The sequence below is a fragment of the Gopherus flavomarginatus genome, chromosome 3 (assembly GCF_025201925.1).
Source record: "Gopherus flavomarginatus isolate rGopFla2 chromosome 3, rGopFla2.mat.asm, whole genome shotgun sequence".
NCBI lineage: Eukaryota > Metazoa > Chordata > Testudines > Testudinidae > Gopherus > Gopherus flavomarginatus.
This window is the reverse complement of record NC_066619.1, coordinates 128,794,099-128,821,352: the sequence shown is the minus strand read 5'-3', so window position 1 is coordinate 128,821,352 and position 27,254 is coordinate 128,794,099. Positions and strand designations below refer to the sequence as shown.

Here is a 27,254-nt window from a genome sequence, read left to right as displayed (position 1 = left end):
AAGGAGAAAGAGAGAAGAATAGCAGATAATTACATAAAAAGTGGAGATTCTGTCTTTGCAGTTCAGTTGCTGGAACACTCCAAGCTCAGTACATGGCTTGTAACTTTATTAGCCACTCAGGGAGCTGCCTAATTTTTAAGCAGAATCAGGCTGTGAAGTCATTGTGGTTAGCTTACCACTTGGTCACAACAGTGCGTTGCAAGGATAGATTTCTCCTGGCTGTCTCAATTATCTAAAGATGGAAGGCAGAGAGAGAGAGAGCATGTATGTGCCAGGAGGAAAAATGCTATGGTTGAAACTGACACACTGGGGAGGATTTAATAATAGGAATATTAGGTTCCCACCGCATGAGTTGCTCAGGACATAGATGTGAAAATGTTGGTGTTCTCTGGTTCCGTCTTCTGGTCTGGTGTGTTTAGAACAACTTTCCAGATAAAGAAACCAAGGCCACATGATGTGATGGTAAATCTACGGGTGACAGCTGTGATGATGATACTGTTTAATGCTTTCTTCCATGCACAGACAAGTTGTCAAGTTCTCCCCTATAGTGACACCATGAAGGGAAATATGAAAAAAAGAATGTCTTTAGAAATTGGTTTAATTTGGGACAACGAATGCTACAATTTCTCAATCATAGTCATATTATCATTAAATGTTAGCCCTAGGTGGAGCTAAGATTGTTTAGGTACCGTAACTCTGCATTTCGATGCTTTGCCATATTTGGATTTCTTTTAAATGTAACCTTATTAATTGCAAATGTCCTGGGTTTGGAATGTTTGGTTTAGAGATAATTACAATATCCCTGCAGTGTTTTTCATCCAGAAATTAGTGATAAATACTCTCAACCATAGCTTCATTTTAATGTTGTGTTTTGTACTGGTGCTGCCTGTGAGAGAAATTGTACTCCTACATTGCTTTGTATGCGGTGACTTGAAAAATCTGCAAATGTCAATTTAACTGAGAATGTTCAATACAAATATGGGACCCTCTGCTGCAGACATTTGAGTCTCAACGGTATACCACAGTATACTGCCATTTTTGTTTTGTTTTTCAGATTGTACAAATGAACAACTATTGTGGCCTTGGAATAGATGCAGAATTGAGCTTGGGCTTTCACCATGCTAGAGAAGAAGAACCAGGCAAATTTAATAGCAGGTAATCTCAGGAAAAACCTTTGTGGACTGAATGTTCATAGTACCACATGTGCCGAGTCTGTGTATGATATAACAACTCTACAGGTGTTAACAATTAGTGCTGTGTGATATAGTGCACACACCCCGCACATGTCAGGAAAGCGTTTGACCTGAAACAGCCCTGCCTGAAGCAAGTATGAGGCTTTGAGAGAAGTGCTAAAAAGGGAGAGCTCAGCTCTGTGGAACCTGGCAGGAGGCAGAGCAGATCTGCAGTTTTCACTGCAGGAGAGCCGGCTGCCCTTGGGCCAGCAACCAAGAAAGACTGTGGAAAGGTAGGCCTGGCCAGAGCCAATTGCCTTGTTTGGCTGCCAGCAACTGACTTAGGCTTGCGTGAGCCCTGGCAAGGTTCGAAGTGTGCACTTTCTTGGGACACTGCAGAGCCCAGCAGGGCTGTCGAGTGTGGTGAGCGTTCAGCCTGGCAGGGACAGAAGAGTTTACGTTTCTTTGTCCTGGATTTGGGGAGCCCCTGGAGGGGTGGAACGTTTACAGTCACCTCAACCGGGGATCAGCTGGAGACCTGGAGGACAGAGGCAGAACCACTGCCCCACTCCCATAAAGGGACATGCAGGGAGGGTACTTGGTCACATGGTGCTTCCAAAAATGGAGAACAAAACATCAGGATACAGTCATAGCCATGTGACGAGTGTTAGTCTGCCAGATTTTTACAGTAAATAGCATGCTAGAGGCAATCTAAAGTGCAGTGTTTGGGAAGCACTTGGTCATGATTTTGAAATTTACTACTTTTCCAATAACTTTGATATTAAAATCGGTGATCTAGGCGATATGGCAGCTGGTGGCATTTGTACAAGTATGTACAGTATTATAAAGCAGGGGAAAATTCACATTACAAATACTCAGTGTCCAGAATTTTCTTTATACAACTTTGTACTGGAGTGTGTGTGTGTATTTATGAGCTCCTGTGGAACAGATTGTTATATAACAATCTGTTTTATTTATTTGTTACAATCTGTTTGGTCATAAACACCAAAAACAAACAAACAAAACTCCAAAAATCCTCTTCTAAGAGCACCAAGAAAAAGAAATAGCCTCTGTATGTAATTAGTCAATTCAACAATTCTTCAACATCACTTTCAGTAAGTGCAATCCACCACTGTTTTATATCCATCTTTGATTGTGCTTGAAAGACTCTTGGATTTGTCTTTATGATACTAGCACAAACCATCTTAATCGTGGATTAAGTAAACCCTAATTATTTATATTCAGAAATACTGCAACCAGTTATCAATATTATAAAACATCCAGTTTTCTCCCCATTACAGTTTGATATCTGTATGCTCAAGCAGTATATTTTTCTCAAGAGTTAGTATAATGAAAATCTACTGTTCATTCTCTCATACATTACAAAGTATGTAGGGAAAATAGCACTTCACACTGTGTGTACTGCATAAGAGTAATACATTCAAGAACTATATTACTTAGAAAAAAAATTAAATCTTCTCTAACCCTCTGGATTGAGAACAGAAAATAATAGGTATTGACTGTAAAGTATAACTATAACAATGCACAGAGAAAATAATTTTAGCTGTGTGTGTGTGTGTATGTGTGTAATTAATACAATGTAAAGTTACACAGACGCATGTATTTAGATAGTTCATACAAAACCAACTACATTAAAAGAACACCAAGGTCGCAAGGTGAAGTATTCAGCAGTCAGGAAATGATGCAACCTTAACTTCTTTCTTTGTACCTAAGCAGCATGATACTGTATGACAGTATTTTTTCCACCGGATCCCTGTCTCAACGAGTGCAGAAGATGAAAAGGTTTCAGAGTAGCAGCCGTGTTAGTCTGTATCCGCAAAAAGAACAGGAGTACTTGTGGCACCTTAGAGACTAACAAATTTATTTGAGCATAACCTTTCATGGGCTACAGCCCACTTCATTGGATGCATGCAGTGGAAAATACAGTAGGAAGATATATATACACACAGAGAACATGAAACAATGGATGTTACCATACACACTATAAGGAGAGTGATCAGTTAAGGTGAGCTATTACCAGCAGGAGAGAAAAAGAACTGTTTGTAATAGTAATGAAAATGGCCTATTTCCAGCAATTGACAAGATGTGAGGAACTGTAGGGGTCATGGGGGAATAAGCATGGAGAAATAGTTTTACTTTGTGTAATGGCCCATCCACTCCCAGTCTTTATTCAAGCCTAATTTAACGGTGTCCAATTTGCAAATTAATTCCGATTCAGCAGTCTCTCGTTTGAGTCTGTGTTTGAATGTTTTGTTTTTGTAATATTGTGACTTTTAGGTCTGTAATTGAGTGGCCAGGGAGGTTGAAGTGTTCTCCAACTGGTTTTTGAATGTTATAATTCTTGACATCTGATTTGTGTCCATTTGTTTTTACATAGAGACTGTTCAGTTTGGCCAATGTACATGACAGAGGGACATTGCTGGCACATGATGGTGTATATCACATTGGTAGATGTGCAGGTGAACGAGCTCCTGATAGTGTGGCTGATGTGATTTGGTCCTAGTGAACAGAAGATGAACAGTACTGTGTGAAGGGAGGCAATGGTTCAGTTTGTCTGACATGAGTTATTGTGTATGTGTTTGAAAATGTTGTTCAGTACATCAGTGGGGGATGAGGGGGGGCCTTGATGGTAGAGAAGAAAGGGAAATTCCTCCTAATTGATGATACAAGGCAAACGTGAGTTGTTATAATCTTAAATAACATTCACGTGCTGTGTGTACCATGCTGTACTTATCGCTTGGTTAAGTTTGTTGCGTAATGTTACTTCTCGTTAAAATTAATTGATAAATGTTCATGTACCGATCCAACTTTTCTAAATGAAACCTTTGTGATGGGGCAAGGCCAGATGGCTACAGTAAAGTACTGAGAAACAGGTATGTTAGCCCCAGGCTAAACAAATCCCTAGTACCATGGTAACCAAATAGCAGTTGCTCCAGGTTAATCAAGACACCTGGAGCCAATTAAGATCTTTCTAGAAGTCAGTGGAAATGGCTACATTGATTGGGACACCTGAAGCCAATCTAGGGCTGGCTGGAACTAGTTAAAAGCCTCCCAGTTAGTCAGTGAGGTGCGTGTGTGAGGAGCTGGGAGCAAGAGGCGTAGGGAGCTGAGAGTGAGAGGCTGTGCTGCTGGAGGATTGAGGAGTACAAGCATTATCAGACACCAGGAGGAAGGTCCTGTGGTGAGGATAAAGAAGGTGTTTGGAGGAGGCCATGGGGAAGTAACCCAGGGAGTTGTAGTTGTCATGCAGCTGTTACAGGAGGCACTATAGACAGCTGCGATCCATAGGGTCCTGGGCTGGAACCCAGAGTAGAGGGCGGGCTCGGGTTCCCCCCAAACCTCCCAACTCCTGATCAGACACAGGAGGACTTGACCCAGACTGTGGGTTCCACAGCGGGCAAAATCACTGAGGTGAGCAAATCCATCAATAAGCGCAGGACCCACCAAGGCAGAGGAGGAACTTTGTCACACCTTAAATCAGCCAAAAAGCCCACTACATGCATATACTCTGCACAGATGTATTCTGGTGGGGATTTTGCACTATTTTGTATTCAGAAACAAAATATCTGTGATACTCGTATCTGAAGTTTAAAATATGTGCACAACTTCCCAGGGTGTTTTAACTTCAGCAATGCTTGTTTGATACAGAGCCATATGATAAAGTAAGTCTGGGCCAAACTGTGAGATGAGAGAGCTCCAGTTTGAAAATCCAAGATGCTTTTAGCTACTATTGAGTAAGTGTGTGATCTCACAACAGACCACAATTCAGGAAAGCATCTCTATTCAGGACAGCGCTAAGTGCATGCCTAAAATTAAACGTGGGCTTATGCACTGGCCTGAATTAAGGCATTAGACTTGAAAATACTCTGAAGCATATGCATGTCTATGGAATGTCCACGCAGAGAACTCTTTCTGCCATGCTTTGTCTTCTATTGTCCTTCCTAATACAGTGGTGCATTCCGTATGGAATTGGGTCTTGGTCTTAATTCCCAGGCCAGGTAGAATATAGTGCTTTGTTTTGGGGGTAGGGTTAAAGTATCTTCTCACAGAATTTCAAAGCTCTTTTGTCCCTCACAAGCATCATGCGTATATTGACTTACACATTAGGTTATTTTGAAAGGTCAAACACATACGTAAAGGAGCAACCTTGATGTCTTACATGTTGTATATTTCTCTTTGATATTTAACGATAGATATTTTTGGTCATATTTGGTGTGGCTACTTGTACGAATGGTCTTTAAGAACTTGACTCTTGTACTTAAGTTTGCTTGCTGATGTGCAGTAGCACATTTTGAACATCTTTATTTATTTATTTATTTTTGAAAAATCATGCTTGTTTTTGCCTGGTATGGAGTAGCAGTAGCTTTCTAGTGACTTAATTAGTCAGCAGAGCTTATAGTGTAGGGAGTATAATCATAATGGCATTCTAAATAGCTTTTGTGTATCTTGAGACCGTGTTTTTCCTCCTTGTATAGCTAAAAGCACATAGCAGTTCATATGCAATGTTCTAAGGAAAGACAGGAGTAGGCTTCAAGTGTTTTTGCTGGAGGCATGCTGAATTAACATTGGCAGCAGCTGCTAATGTCTCATTTATTAATTTGCTTTAGCTGAAATATAGCCACATGTACATTTACAATTCCATCTCTTCTGGTGATTTTTATCATGCTGCACCAAATTGCAAATGTCTAGTAATGAGTGACATGATAGGGGATTCTAGTGTCATATGTTTAAGAGTTGTACATGAGGAGATAGGACAAATTCCCAAACAGAATGAGATTCGTGGGTAAACAGGATGAGATTGGCCAGTTCTTTGGAGATCTGTTTTTCCATCTGACAAAAATCTTTTTTTTTTTTTTTTGTCCCCAGAAATGTCAAATTTCTTTGCAAAACAAAATTTTAAAGAAAAAAATCTCATGTCAACTGAAATGTCATTTAGATTTTGGAATTTTTTTAATTAGTTTTTATGCAAAATAAATTTTAAAATGAAAAGTCCTTTTGAGATGAAAAATTGAAATTTTTCATTACAAAAATGTCCTATTTTGACATCTTCAAAAATTCGATTGAAATAGATAAGTTTCAATGAAAAATTTGGATTTTGTTGAAATGACACTTTCAGACGGAAAACTGAGTTGTGATCTTCTCCACTCAGCAGAAGTACTTGATTATTGCTGCCTTTCAGACATAAATAGACTTGTCTCAAATCACCTTACTGTTGTTGTTAATGGGTATATAATGACTAATCAAGGAGATGATAAAGCCAAAATTAATTTGTTTTATATGCCTGCCCGTAGGCTGCCAGTGCTATTTGTAATTGTTTAGTACTTGTAATGCACTCCCCAGGGAGCCATGAACCATAAGCCACTGTGTTGCCTTATCAAGGGAGAACTTTGCCCTGGCTTAACTATGACACACCAGTTTTGGTAGCCTCACCAGTCAACAACCTGAGACTCTGCCAGTCTTAACCTTGCCTTGCAAGTAACATCCAGTGCACCTGAGGTTTCCAGAGATGTTTCTGCAGTGTTCAGTCCCTCTCACTGGCGATTACAGAATTTATTGAGTCTGCTGTCTCCAAAGAGACCGCCTGTTGGCTCCCTGAGGATATGCTCTTTATCTTTATACACAGCACAGAGATGGTTTTATGGTAAAAACAAGTTTATTAATAATGAACATAGATTTAAATGGCAGTAAGCAAGAGAAAAAGAGACAAGTATGGGTACAAATTAAACAAAAGTAAAAACACGCTTTCTAGTATCTACAACTTAACAGGTCACAGTTCTGGTTTCAGGCAATTTCTTACCTACAGTCAGTTCCCAGAGTCTTCGACCCACACTGCTGAAGGATCCACCTTTCACAGATTCCAAGAGCCCTGGCCTCTTCTGTTTCTTAAGTGATGGATATGTAAAGGATTCTCTCCCCTTCTTTTTATAGTCTAGTAAACCTTTTTCTTCCTGGTCACTTCCCAGTCCCCCTGTTGATTTGCATGTCATTGTAACTTTCATTGTCTCAGGCATCACCGTGCTCAGTTTACTTTGGAGACTGGCAAACCAACGTTCCTTTGTCTAGGGCAAACTTGTTTGTCAAGTCTGCCCCCAAAACATCTTTTAGTAAAGTATTCCCAGCATACGCACACAGCTCTTTACACATCATCTGTACATACATCACGCAGTGATAGTACTGACCACGTGTTGCCAGTTTTTACATGATACTTAACAAGACGCGGTGTTTGGCTAAGTATTCTGACCAGGGTATGCCCTTTACCAGTTGGCATAAAAGGGCTTTGGGATCACAGACTCATTACGACAGTCACCATGGTAACAAGCTAAAGACTTAAATGTGTGGAAAAGGTTATCAACTACTCAGTTATTGATTGAGCTTCCCTGTTCATAAGCTGTAAGTCACTGCACCTGGTCTGTCACCTTGGACCATTTTTTTTTTTAAAGTGGCATTTATGGCCACCCCTACGTCAAACTGCAGTTGTTCTGTTCACTCATCATGAGGTGCGGTGCTGTACACGCTGCTCGGATGTGGTCGCTCTGCTCCTGCCTGTATCTGGGAGGCAAAACTGACATTCTAGTCCTCTCTCTAGAGAACTGTAATGTGTGAGGAGGAGTATTAAGGTGTAACCTCCCTGGTGAGGGGACTTTTGACAGGACCCTGTAGAATTCTGCTGTAGAATCCAGCTTTCATTTTAAAATACAATGTTTGTAGCCCTCCTTCTTGTGACAAGAACCTGGAAATGTGAACCGATGTCTGAGGTCTTCCTGAGTCTGCAGGAAGCACGACATAACTCACAGGTGTTACCTGCCTAGTTCATCAGGGCCTTGTTGGACACAGCTATTCCATGGCATTTTTTCCTGGAAAGACTTCAGGGGCAGGGATTTACCTGCTGAAGTGGCCAGATGCCTTAGGTTTTATTTTCTGTGTATGAGTCCCATGGAGTGAGCCTATGGGGGTGCCTACAGTTCACCTCTCCTAGCTAAGGTATTAAAACACAACTTTGCCCTGTCTACATTTATAACATGTTACTTAATGCATTTACCAAGCCACCTTTAAGACTTATCTAGACTAGCAAAAAGCATTTTCTCTGTGATATTTGCATGGCATGGTAAATCTTTTAAACCTTCCTAAATAAATAAATAGTTAGCTAATGTGCGGGGGAAGTGATGGAGGGGGTTACATGTTTTAATTAAGTGCTATTTAAAACATGTTAGCACACCTTACTCAGCTAATGTTTTTAAAGGTGCTAAACGCTGTCTGCCCGAGGAACTTCTGTAATCCCTGCTAATGTAGTGTGGTCCTTTGCACCTATTTAGTGACTAGAGTACCACAGGGGTTTGGTCACTATTACTTGTCCACTATTACTGTCTGCAAGCTAGTGGATCTGATCTTTTAGCTGAAACTGTAGAGATTCGTGCTTTTAGATCTAGGGATGCCAGCTTTTCTCCCTGCAGATGACTTTTCCATAGGTATCATTTTACTAACCTGATTTTAAACAGCACTTAATTAAAATGCATTCGCTAAAATAACATTTAAAAATATTGTAAATAAGGGGTTAACCTTTTCCTCTATTTTCTTCTCTGTAAAATTGGAACACTTGCAACCATCACAGAATGGTTGAGGGTTATCAGTATAATAAGTATTTAGAAATTTTTCTCACTACAGCTTGGGCAGTTTATATTTTCAAATGACTTATTTATCTCTCTGTTTATCCAGACTCTTGACAGTTTATGGGCACGGTGCCAATTTTAATTACTCTGTGTTTTCACACTCAATTTACAAAGTAGTATATTTTGATTAAAATAAAATTATTTTCAAGCAGGAAGCCTTCTGAAAGGCAGTTCTGAATCTTTACTTGTATATATTTCCATGTGTTCTATGCCTAATGCCTAAATTGTCTTTCTCTCTATTCATTAAAGTCAATATGAAGTAACAGTTTATCACCTGAAATAGCTCGATTTGTTGATTAAAACTAGAAGACTTAAGTGTGATTTAACTCAAGGAAACTTTAAATGAACGTGTTCCAAAATTAGAAGAAAAGAGTTAGCTTAAATGAGCATGATTAAAACAGTGCCACAATATAGTGTCAAACCTTGCAGTGACAGAGTGCTATTCTGTTCATAGGTTTCACAACAAAGGGGTATATGTAAAAGTTGGACTGCAGAGGATAAATCACACCAGAAACCTTCACAAAGAGATAAAACTTCAAGTGGACCAGCATGAAGTTGAGTTACCAAGTATTGAGGGACTCATTTTCATTAATATCCCCAGGTAAAAATGTGAGAAATGAGTCTGTCTGTACACACCAAACACCCTGTTGTACTCACCAAAATCTCTGTGGTCACTAGGACTAGACGGAAGGGGTGTTCTTTACTTTTTTTGGCAGGGATTTTCAAAAGTGCTCAAGGGAGCTAGCTGCTCAACAGTTACGAGATTTGGACAGATAACTTGCTTCAGTTCTTCTGAAAGTCCTGGCCTGAGTTCACAGAAACTAACCCTCGTTTTTCGAGTGTAATGAGAACTGCTTTGCTATCTCTGCTCTTATTTCATAACATTTATTTCTAGTAACTTTTACCAACTCTCGTACATTGCATGCAGGCTTTCTTTTTGTTTGCACAAATGTATAATAGTTACTGAAAAGGCTGCCATCGTATTTAACTGTAGCAACTGTCTTAAAAGGCACTATTAATTAGAGTTCTCCGTTAAGAGAAGTTAACCAGCTGTACCTTTTTGTTCTAATTTAGGGCATGGCTTCAAGAATTAGAGATTTTTTTTTCTCTTTTCAGAGTAGCAGCCGTGTTAATCTGTATCCGCAAAAAGAACAGGAGTACTTATGGCACCTTAGAGACTAACAAATTTATTTAGCCCAAGAAAGCTTATGCTCAAATAAATTTGTTAGTCTCTAAGGTGCCACAAGTACTCCTGTTCTTTTTTCTCTTTTTAAATCTATTTTTTTTTTATTCCTGAGAAAACTAGAAAAGGGAAAAAATCATATCCAGTGTTGAGCAGTAGCTGTGCATTGGAGAGGCAAACCATTCTTACTGGAAATTTTCCAAGAAGTAAAATTATATTAATTTCCCACTGGCAGGATTTCAGTGGAATGATCTGAAGTTCTTAATTCTACAAAGCTATTTGATGCCTAAATGTAATAATTTGATAGAGCAATTTCTCAGTATTTAGCTTCCCTCCAACATATCGTGTCTTCTGAAAGAAAAAATGTATTGATATTACCAAGAACTGTGGTAACCTTCTGAGTAGTAATCATAAAAGTTAAGCCTTCACAGATTTAACCTGTCGTTTCCAGCAACCCAAAATAATATGAGACTCTTTCCCTCTTGTCTACTTTTCCCCAGTGGAAAACTTGCTTAGGCCTTCCTCACTGCTTCCATCTTCTCCCTCCCCCACCCCCCAGCAGTGTAGTCAAGAGGTTACCAAATTTTAGGAAGGCAAATACCGTGTTTTGTAACGTGGAAAAGGAGAAATACATAACCCCACTCAAGGAGAATCTGTGGAAGAGCAGAATCGCTCCCGAAATTGTTAGCAGATCTGATATTTTGATGCTGCTTGAGTATTGTCAGATTCCAACATACTCTCAGCGGCCATGTTTGTGTGCTTTGCTCCAGTTGGGGGTCTGGAGCTGATCTCTGGGGATCTGACCATGATAATCGATTTGAGAAACCAAGAATCGATGATGGCTTACTGGAAGTTGTGGGGGTGACCGGTGTCGTGCACATGGTAAGTCAGTGCTGTGCCTGCTTTTTGTTTGTTTGGAGGTACTGAGCAAGTGAGAACAGTGACTACTCACTTAAGCATCTCTGTGAATTTGCCTCAAGGTAAATATTTTGCTCTCAACACCTTCAAAAAATAGTTTTAGGTTGTAAAATGAAGCACTCAAAAGTCACAATACAAATTCCAAGAATCTTAAGAATACAAAATATATTAGTCAAGTTAAGCTATAAAAGTAGTCGGCTGTCATGCTGTGGGGCATTGACTGTGACAGCACTTGGAGAGTGGGCTTAGACTGCTTTTGAATCCTGCTCTGGAAATCTTTGTTCAGGTGCCCAAATTCAGCAATATATAGAAGGAAGCTGGAGCTGGATGGTAAGAAGTTTGAGACATTGAGGGGTCTGCTGTACCTCTTGTTCAAGTAAATGGAAATGCTCCCAGTGATTTCAGAGGGCTTTGAATCAAGCCCTGAAAGACGTCCATATAAAGAATGGGACTGTTTAATTTAGAGAGATGTTAGCTGCACAAAACAATGAGAGGTATAGATTAGGTCAGTCGGGTGCTTTTGTTTACCCTCTTTCAAAATAGAAGTGGATGGTGAATGAAATTTCAAAGGCTGATAACTAAAAAAATTAAGTCAGTATGGGTAGAGATGGCTTCATTTTTGCTTCCTTGGTTACTTTATTAGGCTGTGCATAATTGGTTCTGCACCTATTGTTCCAGCTTAACAATTTGAAACTCACTTATTGGAGGTTTACTTTTACATCCCTTTCTTCCAAACTTGTTACACGTGTGTAATGTGGTGGAAACCACTTGTAATCTAATTCCACATTGTTCATAAGCTTCTCAATAAAATTATAAGGTGAAAAATGATAAAAGGAATTACTAACATAATGCATTAAATAACCTGCGGCATTTATTACCTTAAGATAGCAAAATCCTATGATGTCAGAGCACTTAGCAGGATGAAAAATTAGACTTTATTTGAATTTATGATAGTATATTTGATTCTGTATATGATTTTTAAAATTCATTATTTTTTAAGCAATTTAAAATGTCATTATTTTCTGTGGGTCTTTTAGGTGTCTCTTGTAACAAGATAAAAATATTTTTGAACAAATCCTGATAAATGTTGTATGCTGAGGATAACAATTACTTGGACTCCTTTGTAAATTTAGACCCCAATCCGACAAACAAGTTTGCAGCAGCAGGGAGCCCCTTTGAGTTCAGTGGAGCTCAGCTGAAGTTGAGGTCCATTGGCTTGGAGCCACTTTCTGGATCAGGGCCTTTCTGCAGCATGGGGTTAATACAGGTGTTACTATTTAAAATTTCAGGTCATAATTTTGGAATCTTCTAGGGGGGAGAAAGCTTAGCCAGGAAAAGGCCAGGGTGTACTCCAGCGCTGCAAAAGTCTGAAGCAACAACGTGATATGCACCTGTCCTTGCTTTTATAAGGCTTATTTGTGCTAATAAATACTACAGAGTTTTATATAATAATGGCAGTTCTGATATTCTGATAGGGTCAAGTACAGGGCGGTCTGCGATCAGGGATCCGCATAGCCCAAGGATCTTACTTCCGTGTTACGCTTCTGAAACCAATACCCGTACAGGTAGATGGAGAGCCCTGGATCCAGCCACCAGGCCAAATTATCATTTCTGTTGCTGGACCAAAGGTAAGATTGCCTCCGCAGTTTGCTTTGTTGCATTAGAAAAATGTAAATGGTTGCCATTAACGTTTTCTCCTGTTTGTTTTTGTTCCTTAGTCTAAGTCATGCCATTTGTCTGACTCATCTCCTGCTATTTGTCTGGCTCCTCATCCTTTTAGTGCATTTCTTTTTTAAAGTGCTAATCAGTATAATGTGATCACTGTTGGATGAATATACACTACGGAATCTACACCATGAATCATAGACTATCAGGGTTGGACGGGACCTCAGGCGGTCATCTAGTCCAACCCCCTGCTCAAAGCAGGACCAATCCCCAAACAGATTTTTACCCCAGTTCCCTAAATGGCCCCCTCAAGGACTGAACTCACAACCCTGGGTTTAGCAGGCCAGTGCTCAAACCTCACATACATAAGTTAAAGGGTTCATCTACACCAGCAAAACTACAGTATTGAGGGATCATGTTTAATAAAACAGCCACCTGGGGGTTTTGTAATGTGGCTTAGCCTCACATGAGACAGCAGTGAGCCATGTTCTAATTACGTTGTTTGTGTTGCAGAAGACCAGGGTTATTCAGACAATCCAGGAACATGGTGTAAGGGGGACAGTGCTCTCCCTGTTCAGGGGTCAAGGAATCCACTAGCAAGAAAGTGGAGAAATGAGATGTGTGAGCAATGGGAGGGGAAGCAGAGGAGGAGTTGAGAGTAAAGTTTCTCCCATCCAAGGAGTAGAAATTTCTGCTGACAATGAAGCAGCCAAATGATTCTTTTGCACTGTCAGTGCATTTGATGACTCCCACTCACAGAAGTTCCTTGAATGACCCATTTAAGAACGACTGCAGAAATCTGTTGTTCAGAAAGAGTTCCAGAAATCTCGTCGAATGCCAAGTTTTTGTCATGAGAGGAAAAAAAGGAGTTTGCAGAATGTGAAAAGTATTTGCAGCTACGCAGAGCTCTTCTTCAGGTTAAAAAAGAGCTTTTCGTAGCTCAAAAACTTCTCTCTCTCACCAACAGAAGTTGCTCCAATAAAAGATATTACCTCACCCGCCTTGTCTATTTCAAAGTATTAACCTTTTTTGTAAAAGGGCCAGTGTATAAAAACTCTTCCCTTCCTGCACAAGAGAAAGAGACACACATTTTGCAATTTGGAGGCACAGTAAAGAAACTACTCTTAAATATCAGTGGGGAGCCCACTGTAAAGAAACTACTCTTAAATATCAGAGGGGAGCCGTGTTAGTCTGGATCTATAAAAACAGCAGAGAGTCCTGTGGCACCTTATAGACTAACAGACGTATTGGAGCATGAGCTTTCGTGAGTGAATACCCACTTCGTCGGATGTATTCACCCGCGAAAGCTCATGCTCCAAAACGTCTGTTAGTCTATAAGGTGCCACAGGACTCTTTGCTGTTTTCACTCTTAAATGCGCAAATAAGCAAACCAAAAATTAGGCTTTCCTTGACTCCGTTAGTCATCTTGGGTGATATAATTATAAGAGGTTAAAAAAAGACAAGTGAGAGTTAAGTTAATAGTATCTCTATTAAATTGCTTTTCTGTTGCAGCATTAATGTATGTTTTATTCATTACTAAGCATAGCTTTCTTAAATTTACTTGAATAAAGAGATGTTTTGTTGCTCTTATTAACCGTCTCTACAAATGTTTTATTTAAGGTCCACATGTTGAAAAAATCCAAACAGAAGCAGAAAAAAACTGGAAGCTTGAAAGAGACAAGAACAGATAGTATACCAATCACTGAAGTGGGACATTAAATTGAGCAGCCCTTTACAGAACAAAAGCAGCCCAGCTACTGTAGATGAAAGGAGCCTGCACTGTACAGCTGTGTGCAGGGGTTTGGTAAAGAAGGGTTCCTAATGAGCCTGCCCTTGATTCCACTGTAGTAGTACTGTGTTCTGCTTATTTTGTTAAATGATTGTGCCTCATTAGGTGGCTGACGCACACCTACTCGTATACCACTAATTTCATTCGAAATGTTTGCCTTTGGTTGCCTTCCCTACACCATTGCCCGGTTTTGGGTTTGTACCAATAGATAACACAGATCTATGGAGCTCTTCACACTTGGTTTTGCAAAATTTTCGTTTTGTTAAGAAATTTCTAGCCTTTTTGTTACATAATCTTCCATAGAGAAATCATCGCAAGGTTCTGTTAAACTAACCCTGAACAACAGTCTTCCAACAAACAGAACTGTCGTAGTTGCATCTCTTTGCTGTTGTGCTGTGACCTTCTTGGGTAAGGCCAAACTCCACAGTTTGAGGCATCGCTGTTTGAAATCGTTACTCGAGATGAATAACTGTAGTGATAATGATCCCAACCTGAAGAGCGCCGTGTACAGAGGAGAAGAACTGCGCTGAACCTGCGCTCAAGTCAAAATAGCCAAGATAGTATCGTTTCAACGTGGTTTACATGGACAAAGTGGATGGGGACAAAAATATGTTTTAAACAGTTATGAAATGGTCTAGCCTCTTCCAGTCATCAAACACTGTGGAAGGGCTGGTAAAGTTCAGCAGCTATCTCTTGACTAAACTGGGGCAAAGATGACCTCAGTAATATATGTAGACGACAAACTTCTTGGGCTCTTATTTTTCTCCCCTGCTGAGTGTTCTACCTTTGGTGACTCCATACATCTCCACAGGTCCTTATCTGTCTTGTTTCAAATTAATTAAAAAAAAAAGCCCTATATGTAAATGTATTGTGACTATGACTTTCCATACAAGCTCCAGATAGTAGAAGAATGGTACTAACTCTGACGAAAACGACTGTTTCATTGACTATCAGTTCACTAAGGCTGTCTCTCTACAAGGGGCGTTATTCTCCTCCTACGTTAGCTTGATGAAAGCTAGTGCGAGTATACGTAGTAGTGGAGGCATGTCTGAACTTTACCACGTACAAACCAGCCTGAAATCGGCGGGCACGTGCTCAGCACAGCTAAGCTACGTCTCTGCTGCCCGTGCTACCATGGCTACACTACTATTTATATCTGCACTGGCTTTCACTGAGCTACCGTGAAATGTGTACGCGAGCAGCGGATTCACACCCCGACTTGGAGAGTAGACTTAGCCCACGATACGTGAACGTAGAGGCAGGCTAACATTAAATGGAAATACACCATAGTTTAATTCCTTGAGTTTTTTATGAGGCATAGTGTGTGTTCAGTAAGACTGTATGTCTGGCAACATGTATGTTGTGTGCTGTACAAAATGGTGTGGCTTCAGATGTCTGAGTATTTAGCAATAAAGTAACAAACGGCCTATTTTCTAGTATACTTCTGAAAACAGCATTCCTGCAACTGTTTAGCCACGGTTCTTTCTTGCAGGCTGCCAATGTAGCTCAGCATTTGGGGCATGGAGGAGGAGTGTAGGCCCAGATTCTCAACGCTGTTTAGGCACCTAACTCGCATTGATTTCATTGGAAGTGGAGCCTGAGTACATTTGAGGATCTGGGCCATAATGACTGTACTGTAATGTAGCTGGAGCAGTGTGTGTTATAAGCCCACGCTAGGGCATGACTATCCTCTCAGAAAGGTGATCTGGTGCTTGTCCACCTGCTGAAGACTGATAGGTCAGGGTGTTTGAGAATGCTACCCAGTCCCCAGGCTAATGTGCTGAAGTCTAGTAGAACACTACAGCTGTTGTCCACAGCCATTCCCGCATGCTCCTTTCTAAAGACCCCTCCTCTTTACATCCCTTTCAGCTTACCATGGGCTTGAACAGCAGCGTGGAAAGACGCAGAACCATTGTGGTGGAAGGAATTTGTACAGTCCTACCCCACACAGGGAAAGGGGACTAAGACCTTTCAGTGTTGTATCTGGTAAGTCTTGACCAATGGAACTGTTCCCAGCTATGTCCTCATGAACCTGAGTCCTATTAGCAGGTGGCTAGGCACACTTACCCTCGGCTGTAGAAGGAACTGATAAAATACATGACAGCCACCTCTGCTCGGGGGGCAGCAAATCAGAGAAAAATGGTGACCGCATTGGTAGCGTGGCTCAATGACTCAGGCAGAGGCTCTGAAAAGACTCTTAATGTCGCTGCTTGTGGAATGGACCATCGAAGCCAAGTGAGGGCCACCTCCAGGATGGCGTTCTGTCGACCGTAAAATGTGCAAAAGCCCAGCCTTTGTTTAGCAAGCAATTGATGCTGGTGTTCTTGCCAGCCATCCCCTTTTCACGGTCTCCTCAGCAAGTGGTTGCCAGTCAACACCCGCAGCGGTTGTTTTCTACCAATGTTATAGACACCTTCTAGTCATGCTTCGGATGTGGCTAAGGCATGGCAATGGCTTTGATAATCGGCTTATTGCCACGGGCAGAGCTGAAACCTCTGTGCAAATGCGGCTTCATCTAACAACAGTTTCTACCATCCACCATCGAGATGACTTATGGGACAGCTGCTCCTCTTCCCCACGTGTTGTTACCGTAAGGACGCTACAGGACGCCATCCTCTCTTATTCAACATCAGAACAATATTTCTGTTGAGAGTGAGATCTGCATGCTGATGGTGCAGATCCTTCATGTGCATCTTCCCTCTTCGAACGCGGCATCAGCTCCACTTCGGCGCTTAGAAATTGGTACGTGCATGAATAGCAGGCAGTTTGAGCTCAGCTTGAGTGTGGGCACTTCTGCTGAGAGTGGGAAGAGGAAAGCATTATATTTCAAGCTGTCTGCTCTTGCAGGGTGATGTCAGCAGACTAAGGAAATACATCAGTGCTCATGGGTACCCAAGGCACAACAGTGGCCAGGAAAGCTGCCTTTAGACTTTGCATAGTTGAGAGATTGATTCTGTTCTCTCTGATGCAACCTAGCCATGGAGATGAATGTTTTTGTCATCTGCAGACTCTGCCTGAGTTGACTGCAAAGACAATGCAGAAACAGAGGCCTCTCTTCTCCACGGACCACGCCAGAGAGCCCATCTCACCAGTGCGCCATTCCTGCACTGGCTCCAATTGACACTCTGGATCTGTTTCATGCTGCTAGTCCTGACCTTCACAGATCGTAATGTGCTCAGTCCTATCTCTTTCTCCCGCTGCCCCATTGCAGTGACTGTTATCTGAAATAGTGTGGTTCACAAACCCGAAGGTGAAACTCTTTGGACAGCATATTTTAAGTGGAAGACATTTTGGCTGTGGAATTTCCTGCCATCTGGTTGGTATAAATGCCAGACTCTTTCCACACTTAGAGCACAGTGCAAGATCCATCTCTTTGTGCATACCTCCCATAGTCTGGTGCCATAGTGCTTTCCTGGCAAGCAGCCACCAGAGAGGACACTGATAGGGATAGAAGAAGTGATGGGAAGCTTCTGGTCCTTGCTCATGCAGAAATGAAGTCTGACGTATGTGGTATCTAGACAGTTTGGTGATTGGCCCATTGGAAATGAAAACAGATAAAGCTTAATGTTCGTGGCCTTTCTGTCTCTTAGTCTGGTTCTGAAATATCTTCTGTATGTTTTCAAGACACAACAGATTTTTGGGCAAGTGGAATGGAAAAGTGAATATATACAGAATAAGCAAACCAATTGAAAAACGGAGAAGAATTCTCTGGAGTAACTGTTTTTAAGCTGTTTCAATTTCAGGTATTTAAAAAGGCTAAGATGCTTAGGGAATTGTAGAGTTATAGCTTTGTTTTTATCAAAACTACACCTGCTGTGTGTGGGGATAGGATTAATCACGTACAGTCTTTGCATTCATATTAATTACTCGGAGGCTTCCTGCAGAAAGGTGGCATTGCTTATAAGTTACTTTAAACATGTGTAACAGCTGATAATTAGGTTTTATGTAAATCCAGTGAGATAATGCAATATAATTACATTTTGATGGTCTAATGCATGGTTCATGCCATTATCAGCTCTGAGTGGAGAATGCTGTAAAATGTGATAATTATATAATCTTACACTGGTCCCCCGGCCAGTGCTTAAAATAGCATTAACAAATTTGAAGCTAGAGTGGTTTAGAAAATGTGGCGCAGAGAGCTCAGAAACGATATTGGGAGTGAGGTTGAATCCTGGTGAGGCTGGGTTGTGCTTGCAGGTGGTCCTTGTGGGCTCATCGGGAGACATACACTGTGCTGTCCCAAGCACAGGCATGATCCTTTGTCCAAGCCCCTCTCTGATTACCTCCTTTGCAAGCCTCAGGGCACACTTGTATTGCCTGTCTGCTTCCTGCTTGGAAAGTTGCATTTGGCCTGTACCTCCTGGCTTTCCAGCCCTTGTCAGTAGGGGAGGAGAAGGAGGTCACTAAAAGTGCTATTCAGTATCTCAGTTTTCCAATCCAGGCCAAATGCATGTTTAAGGTATACAGTCAGAGATAAGTATGTTATTGAATAGTACAGGGTAAGGACAAAATGTCTGCTCTGAGTTTTAGCCATAACTTCACAATTTCTGGCTTTTATGGTTGTAACTTATTCCCTCAATGTTATTCCAACACTTACGGTTTGGTTTAGGGTAGTATAAGCTTCTACTTAGTGATGCTTAATCTAAGTTGATCTTTGTGAACTTAGTGACTCATTTTGCCAAAAAACGATTAAGTTGTCTGGGCGAATTGAACATCTGGTCACAGTATATCCTCGTGTGGATTTAGCTGGGTGCCTAGGTTCTGATGTCATTTGCTTCTCATCCTTATTGATAACAAACAAGTGGTCTGAGGCCCTACTTGCCGGTCCGTGAGATACACCGTCATTAAGATTCCCAACAGAGACCTCATGGATCTAAGGAACCTGTATTTTTCAACAAGATTCACTGGTTATAAAATCCAGCAATGAGTTTAGAATTCAGCATCAGCATATATTTTAGCTTTACCTCTGTATATCTTCCTGTAGATTTTAATCAGGCCATGGATATTAAACTAAACCGCAACTCGTCACGTGTAAAACATTTAATGAAAAACTAGGAAAACCTCTTAATAGTCACAAGACTGTAAATAATGAATGAAACTCTTATGAATGGATATTTATTCATTTAATCCTTCATATCCTATACAAGCTTATTGTATAAGTGGCATTTTTAAAAAGAGTACCTCGTCTACTCAATCTAGATCATATCTATTGGATGAATGTTTGGATGGTGGATGCGTTTATGCATGTATGTTATTTACCCAGTTGCCCAACCTATTGTTGTGTATGTACAGTCATTGCTAAACATTGCCTAACGTCAAACAAAATTAAACCATTGTAGTAAATGTATATACCTGGGGTAAATTGTTGAAAATGGTAAGGTGTAACAACGACAAAGCTATAGCAGTACAAATGCTTTAAAACGTACCATAGCATTGCCTGATACTTTGTGTATTTTGTGCAGTCTGTTCATCGTTCAGCTGGGGGTTTTTTTTTCAAAGTGCAGTATTGCAACCTGGAAATAGAATTTTTTTCAATCTACAACAGAGGCTGCTTTCCCACCGCCACCACAATGACTGTGTGCCTCTGCCATCCTCCGCAGGTGCCATCTTCATGTCCTTTGTTCTCAGCCCTTCTGCTGAAACTGATGACTAATTAGTGCCAATTCTGATGGTGCTATTTGATCTGAACGCTTGTCCACTAGCAGCGGGTCTCAGACCACCCACTCATTTCCACTTACGTCCTTCAACAGCCATGAAATGCAAAGATCATCCATTACTACTGACCTGGCTCAGATTCAGATTGGGAACTTTGGCTCATTTTCAAATGTAGATCCCAGATTGTGTGGGTTGCCATTATTTTCCAGACATTTTTCACTTAACAAGTAAATGCAGAACAGATGTTGTTTAGTGTATGGCAGAACTGCCTTTTTGTGTTTGTAGTGTAAATAAGGAAAACCTTTTTGCAGACTTAAGATGCACTTTCAGGTTAAAATACAAAGTCTGTAGAATGCCATTTAAAATGCTGGTTATTCTTGTAATTGTAACATTCCCTAGCATCCGTTTCACTGAAATTACTGTACTCTCGTTTAGTGCCCCGTTGGGGAAGGAGAGGAGATTGTAACATTTTTGCAATACATATTTATAGCTAACTGACTGAAAGTTCATTTAAACTTTAAACCTATTATAAATTGGCTGCTATTCTATGAATTAGGTTTAATAAACTAATTTTTATAATGCATGAGATTCATTTTAAATGTATTTATAATGTTAACAGGTAGTTAATTTGACACACAGAATGTGTGAGAAGTCGTCCAACTGAAAGGCCTTCACTTCTTTGACCTCTCTGTGCATTTGCACTGACCAATGTAAAGGCTTTACATGGAATGCAGTGGTTTGAACACAACTTACTAAAATTGCTTCTAAATGTCTGATTAGAGCAGCAGTTCCAATGTTTACAGATTGGTGACTATTGATTGTATGCACCCTGGTTGGCTTTTGACACCGTGCACTGTTGTATGTTTTGGAAGCACCGTTTTCACTTCCCGTGCCCATGAGTAGAATCGTTGCCTTTTTAGTTTGGGCTCTTAAGTAACCCTTGGGAAATACATCACAGTGGATGTTCACTTTTCTGCCATGAACTGATAGAACTGACTCTGGGCTGATAAAAGTATTAGATTGAACGTTTCTTCCGAAAGGACCAGTTTATTTTTGATAATGTGTAAAATGGTTTTATAAACAATTCAGTGGTGTTGAAAAAGTTGGTCTGAGCTCTTAAAGCAAGTGAATATCATGATTTAACAATATTTTTCAAAGCAAATCAGCATTGTTTCTTTGTAGAGTAGTGAAATGGGTCTTTCACTCCCCTTAGTTCTGTTCTGTGTTTAGCAGCACGTTTGTAACATGTTCAAGACATAATGCACTTAGCTTATCTATTAAGAGAAAACTTATTCTCAGAAGAGGTGGCTTCATTTATCTTCAATTTATGCCATATTGTGCTAATCACCTGGACCTTTTACGCTTCTCTTGTAGCAATTCACAATATAAACCTGTTTAAGAGGCTTAACTTTCCATCTCTGAATTCCTACAGATGAAAGGACAAAAATTCCTCATTTGGGCACAAAATTGTGACAATTCTGGGTATTACCTTGTCTGCCTAAAGTGATTGTGCCATGCAGCCATCCTTTGCTTCCAAAGGCAGCTGTCTCTTGGGCCAAATGTATACCAGTAAGGGACACAGAATCCTATATCGGGCAAATGCTGCTCTGGCGATTGATCTCCTCCCTTTATGCTTTTAAATTTGCCAAATAGGGAGTAGCAAGAGGTGCCTAAGAAATTAGTAATTATTAAAAGTGAGCAGATACAGGTGCTTAGAAAACCTAAACCTGACTCCTTTAAAGCAAAATCCTGCGAGGTCTGTGTCATAGAAGTAGTTGGCTCATTTCAGCTTTTCAAAAGTGCTAAGCGAAAATATTACATTGGAAATGGCTGAGACACAAACAGTAAGGTACCTTGGTGAAGCTGCAGATTGAGATGAAGGGTGGGGGCTGGGGGCAGGATCTGGTATCTTGATATCAAAATCAGAGAAGCACAGATTGTTTTGTTAACCGTAGAAAAGTTTGATTATTCTCCTGTATGCAAAAGTTCCATTATGTGGTAAATGATCATTACCTGAGTAATTGTGTTATTTTCCATTTCCATCTAGTCCAAGCAGCCCATTTCATTGGACTAACTCTTTAAATAAGATGAACAAGTTTTTAAAAACAAGGTACTTCATGATGTCTATGGCATTTCTTGTGAATGTTGTAACATGTTGGGCCACGTGGATTACCTGACAAGCTAAGCTAAACTGACCATTGAATAGTTCGGCTAGTGTGCGGTGCTGATTCTTTGTGCTTCTGCCTGATAATTCTTAGAAACAATTTGTTGACAGTGTAGCTCTTAATGTGGTTGAATTCTTCTATTTCTGTGTTGTGTGCCTCAAACTAATAAAGCATATCACACGTTTACTTGTGGTTTGAGCTTAAACAAGGATTGTCATGGTATAACTAGTTTCTAGTTTTCTGCCTTGCAGACCACTGTGCTGGTAATCTGTCTCTATGAATTAATGTTCCTAAAATGTAGTAACTAAAAAATAAAAAAGAGGTTGACTTTTCTTTTATATTTAAACATCAGTTTGTGCTCAGATTATGTTCTTAGAATAATTCTGTATATATTTTGCAATATGGTTTTGTGTGTAATTTTGACTGTACATTTTGCACTGATTGAAATTCTGTATTCTAAGTATAATTTGTGAGTACCAGAGATCTATAACTAGAATTTATGTCTGTGACAAATATAATTGGTAATTTCTGTTACACCCTGGATGAGTCTGTGCGTGTTGGTTAAAATTTTCTTGTTACAAATGGTGAAAGGTGTTTCTGCAAAGAGCAAACAAACTTGCTTTGTTTCACTCATTCTCCAGATGCTGCTTGATCGAGCATTTGACAGTTCAAGTGTCCAAGAATACCTAGTGCTCAACATAACATGAGAACAGCCATAGAGGGTCAGATCAATGGTCCATCTAGCCTAGTGTCCTGCCTACCAACAGTGGCCAGTGCTGGGTGCTTCAGAGGGAATGAACAGAACAGGCAAATATTGAGCAATCCATCCCCTGTCGTTCACTCTCAGCTTCTGGCTAAAAGCCGTTATTGGGGATCTGTCCTCCATGAACTTACCTAATGTGCCATCATTGTGGCTACTGTTTTCTGATGCTGCACTATTGGCTTCTTTCCTGAATTTCTGAAAAAGAATTGCTCTCTTTTCTGTATTGCAGATCATGGTGTTTGATAGTTGATCACCTGAGTATTTAGCTAGTTTCCATTTTTTCTCTGCAGTTTAGACATTGCTGTTCTGTTGTATTTTATCCTACACCATATCTCTTGCGCCAGCTTCTTAAAAATGTTTAGCTGCTTTTGTCTTTATTTGTTAGCACCCTTGATGGTATTTTGGTTTTTTTTTTTAACCTTGTGCTTTTCCCTTGTGGATAATATTAACAATGGTCCAGATTTTCAAAGTTCGGTTCACACAGTTGCTTTAGGTATTTATACTCAGCTTGAAAAATCTTGTACAGTATTTTCAAACTCATCCCTTTTGCTGACACAAGATTAAGTAATGCTTCTTTTTGGAAGGAGTTTTTATATGCATATTATGGTGTATCCCAAGCTTTGATCATATTTTTTGCACGTAAGATAACATGTGTCCAGAGCCTCATTGAATCTGAAGGTCAGTGAGATCGTTGGTGGTTGTAGTAGTCTAAGTCAGTTTCAAAATCTTAAACCTTTGACAAAGGACTCTCAAGTGGGAGAACTAAGTTTGGGGGTGGAGGGAGAGAACATCATGACAGCATTACTATAGTTGCATATGGCTTTGTTTTTGGCTATTTGGCTATTTCTTTGATTTATTTACAAGATAAAATATTTATCACTTAGAACATATTGATGGACTTTGATGTCTAGTTTATTTGGCCATTTAGGATTGCTGCCCTCTTGCCTTCAGACTTAATTAGCGCAATACCCCAATATATAGATTCTTCACACAATTATAGCTTGCAGTACTTGTGATGCTGCTGCTGTGGATTTTTCAATTTTAAACGTTTCCACGGTTCTACCACGTTTGATTTAGTGACATGTAAATCCTTCATTGCTTTAAAGGTCTTGCACTTAAAAATGACAAGACTTTAAAACCTTGGATTGACAATGTTTTCTATAGATTCTTCCTCATGACTAGGGCCCTACCAAATTCATGGTCCCATTGTGGTCATTTTCATGCTCGTAGGATTTAAAAAATTGTAAATTTCATGTTTTCAGCTATTTATATCTGAAATGTCACGGTGCTGTAATTGTAGGGGTCCTGATCCATAAATGAGTTGTTGGGGGTGGGTCGCAAGGTTATTGTCGGGGGTAGTTGTGGTACTGCTACCCTTACTTCTCTGCTGCTGGTGGTGGCAGCGCTGCCTTCAGAGCTGGGTAGCTGGAGAGCGGTGGCTGCTGGCTGGGAGCCCAGCTCAGAAGGCAGAGCCGCCACCAGCAGCAGCACAGAAGGAAGGATGTCCTAGTATTGTATCGCCACCCTTACTTCTGCGCTGCTTCCTGCAGGGCTGGGCCCTCAGTCAGCAGCCACCACTCTCCGGCCGCTCAGCTCTGAAGGCAGCAGTGCAGAATTAAGGATGGCATGGTTTGGTATTGCCACCCTTACTTCTGCGCTGCTGCTGGCGGGGCACTGCCTTCAGAGCTGGGCATCTGGCCAATCACCGTCGCTCTCTGGCCACCCAGCTCTGAAGGCAGCACAGAAGTAAGGGTGGCAATGCTGTGACCCCCCTGCAACTCCCTTTTGGGTCAGGACCCCCGATTTAGAAAGGCTGGTCTCCTCCATAGTATAGAGTAAAAGCACACAAAAGACCAGATTTCACAGGGGAAGACTAGGTTTCGTGGTCCGTGATGCATTTTTCATGGCCGTGAATTTGTAGACAATGCTATTGTGTATCAAAATATGTCAAGGTTTGTTATGAAAGCTTGTAATATCCTGAACTTGCTGGTCATTAGGAGATGTATGTACAGGTTCTGGGTGTGCAGGGATGTGTGTGTAGAGCATTAACATTGTAACTACAGTGCAACTGCACCATCCCCTCACAGCAGCGGGGGAGACAATCAGGCAGGGGTGTTTCCCTAGCAACTAACATTGTCCAACCAGGACATCACAGTTAATTGGCAACCATTGAAACAACTTGAACTGGAAAACAATCCCCCTGTGTGGGAAACACCCTGCTCTGTGTAACCATGAATTGCCAAAGTCTGAGAAAAAGGGGAAAAAACCCTCTTAACGGGGAAGGGATTTGAAGGGTATCCAGAAACTGTGGGCCAGCATCTCAGTGGGGTGCTCTCCATGAAATGAGCACGCTGGGAACAACCTGTCCAGAGGTAATAGGTCACTTGTATTAGACAAGAGAATTTAGTAATGGGGAAGTATAAAGCCTGAGCTCGTGTCTTTGTTTATTTTCTGTGCACCTCACCTGTGTTTGCTTTTCCTTTTTGTTTCATCTTTGAATCAATGATTTTGTTTTGTTCATATGCACCTCAAGCAGCTCCTCTGTTGTGCAAACTGGAGTGCACCAAGGTGAACTGCTAACCTGGGATGGGTTTCACGCCTTTGGCAGTGACTAACCAGAGGGAAAAGTCAGAGTGTCTAGTAGTGAGGAACACGGGGAGCCAGATTTGGGGGCACTTGGGGCTAGAAGGGATTGTTGAGCTCACCGTGCAAGAAGTAACAAGGCTGGTGGAAGTCAGGGTGGGACCTCCTGCTTGCAGGGTGGGTACTGGTGTCAGAGCACTGAACCACAGCAGCACGGCTTTAAGACATCCAAGATGGTGACAGAATCCCTCACTGGCCAGGATGATCCCAAAACGTTATGTTTGGAGCAATAGGTAAGTAGATAACAACAGGGTAAGGCAGTTCTCGTTGACTAGGAACTACTACTCATAGAGTGGCAAAAAGTTCTGTGGCACCTTATAGACTAACAAATGTATTGGAGCATGAGCTTTCGTGGGTGAATACCCACTTCGTCAGATGCATATCATGCATCTGACAAAGTGGGTATTCACCCACGAAAGCTCATGCTCCAATACATTTGTTAGTCTGTACTATGCTTTGCCATTTTTACAGATACAGACCAACATGGCTACCTCTCTGAATTGAAGGGACTTGTGCCAGGCTTTGTGCCACAGACTGGGGTATGGGCAGTCAAGCCTAATGGTTAAAGCAATAGCAACCCATCCTAGTGGTCGGAGTTGGAATCGAGATTAAAGAGTCAGAGCCAGTGTCAGGAACCCAGAATCAGAAACAAAGCAGGGATCAAGCAGACTGAAGCAAGGCTGGGAAGAAGGCAGGGAAAGGAGCAATCACAGCATTGGGCAACCACTGGCCAAGTGCTACTGCTGGACTTAAGAGCAGTTGGGGCAATGCCACTCAACCAATCCAGTGATCTGGCCAATTAGGTCTTTCAGCTGGTTACCTGATCCCAGGCCCAGCTGCAGGTCCTCAGGCCTGACACTTCATTTTACAGATAAATGACCACCCTTCGGCAGGGTGTGCTCCCTAGGAAGCTATAGGGACTGATGGCTTAGGTTTGCACTAACATCTTGCTAACAGACAGTTGTGATGTCCGGAAAAACGATCACATGACCAGCACCATGGCCCTGTCCCACATTTAAAATGTTCACACTTATCGTTTAAACGGGCCAAATGCATCCTTGGTTGGCTTGGGTCAGACTTTCACATCGGGTAGTTAGAAAGTGCAAAAGCCTCCTGTCTGCTCTTGCTATTCTTCTATAAAATGCCCCACGGAAATCAGGCTGATGCTTTCTGGCTCAGTCTAATGCAGGCCCACAGGCCGCAGTGTGACGGCTGATTCTGGATACACCAGCTAGCACTGCATTTCTCCCCACTGCCTCAACCAGTTGAAGTCAGGTGTCTACCTGGGATTAATTTGCCACCAACTGTTCAAGGCATTTGAGAGAGAGCCTGAAATACATGTTTTGCACACTATACTCATTATACGTCTGTAGTGTAACTGAATTATTCTGATTAGTTCATTTTGTGCACCCTCACATGTATAAAATACACATAAGTGGTGCCAAAGTTGTCATTTTTAAAAAGCACCATTAATTAAATTGGACAGTTTGCAGAGATACAAAACAATCGTGTACCAACAGCATTTTGATCAGGATTGAGGAATGGCTGACAAGTTTCAGTCATACTTTATTAGGCATTTAGTGTGTCAGATGCAGAGTTGACAAACTAAAGTC

General features: G+C 41.0%; 1 protein-coding gene across 3 annotated transcripts in view; it reads left to right on the top strand.

Moving 5' to 3' along the window:
• The window catches only part of DGKQ (diacylglycerol kinase theta), a 146,347-nt gene extending 123,578 nt beyond the window's left edge, over nucleotides 1-22,769 (top strand). The window contains exons 19-23 of one of the 3 annotated variants that reach the window (XM_050943063.1): nucleotides 1,055-1,155; nucleotides 9,315-9,461; nucleotides 10,814-10,925; nucleotides 12,437-12,589; nucleotides 14,247-22,769. In XM_050943063.1, the coding sequence (XP_050799020.1) occupies nucleotides 1,055-1,155; nucleotides 9,315-9,461; nucleotides 10,814-10,925; nucleotides 12,437-12,589; nucleotides 14,247-14,345 (612 nt within the window). In that variant the 3' untranslated portion in view covers nucleotides 14,346-22,769. Of the gene's footprint in view, nucleotides 1-1,054; nucleotides 1,156-9,314; nucleotides 9,462-10,813; nucleotides 10,926-12,436; nucleotides 12,590-13,139; nucleotides 13,484-14,246 lie in introns of those variants that run through there. The other 2 variants (XM_050943064.1, XM_050943065.1) reach the window with 2 other exon arrangements.
• The last annotated feature ends 4,485 nt before the right edge of the window (nucleotides 22,770-27,254 follow it).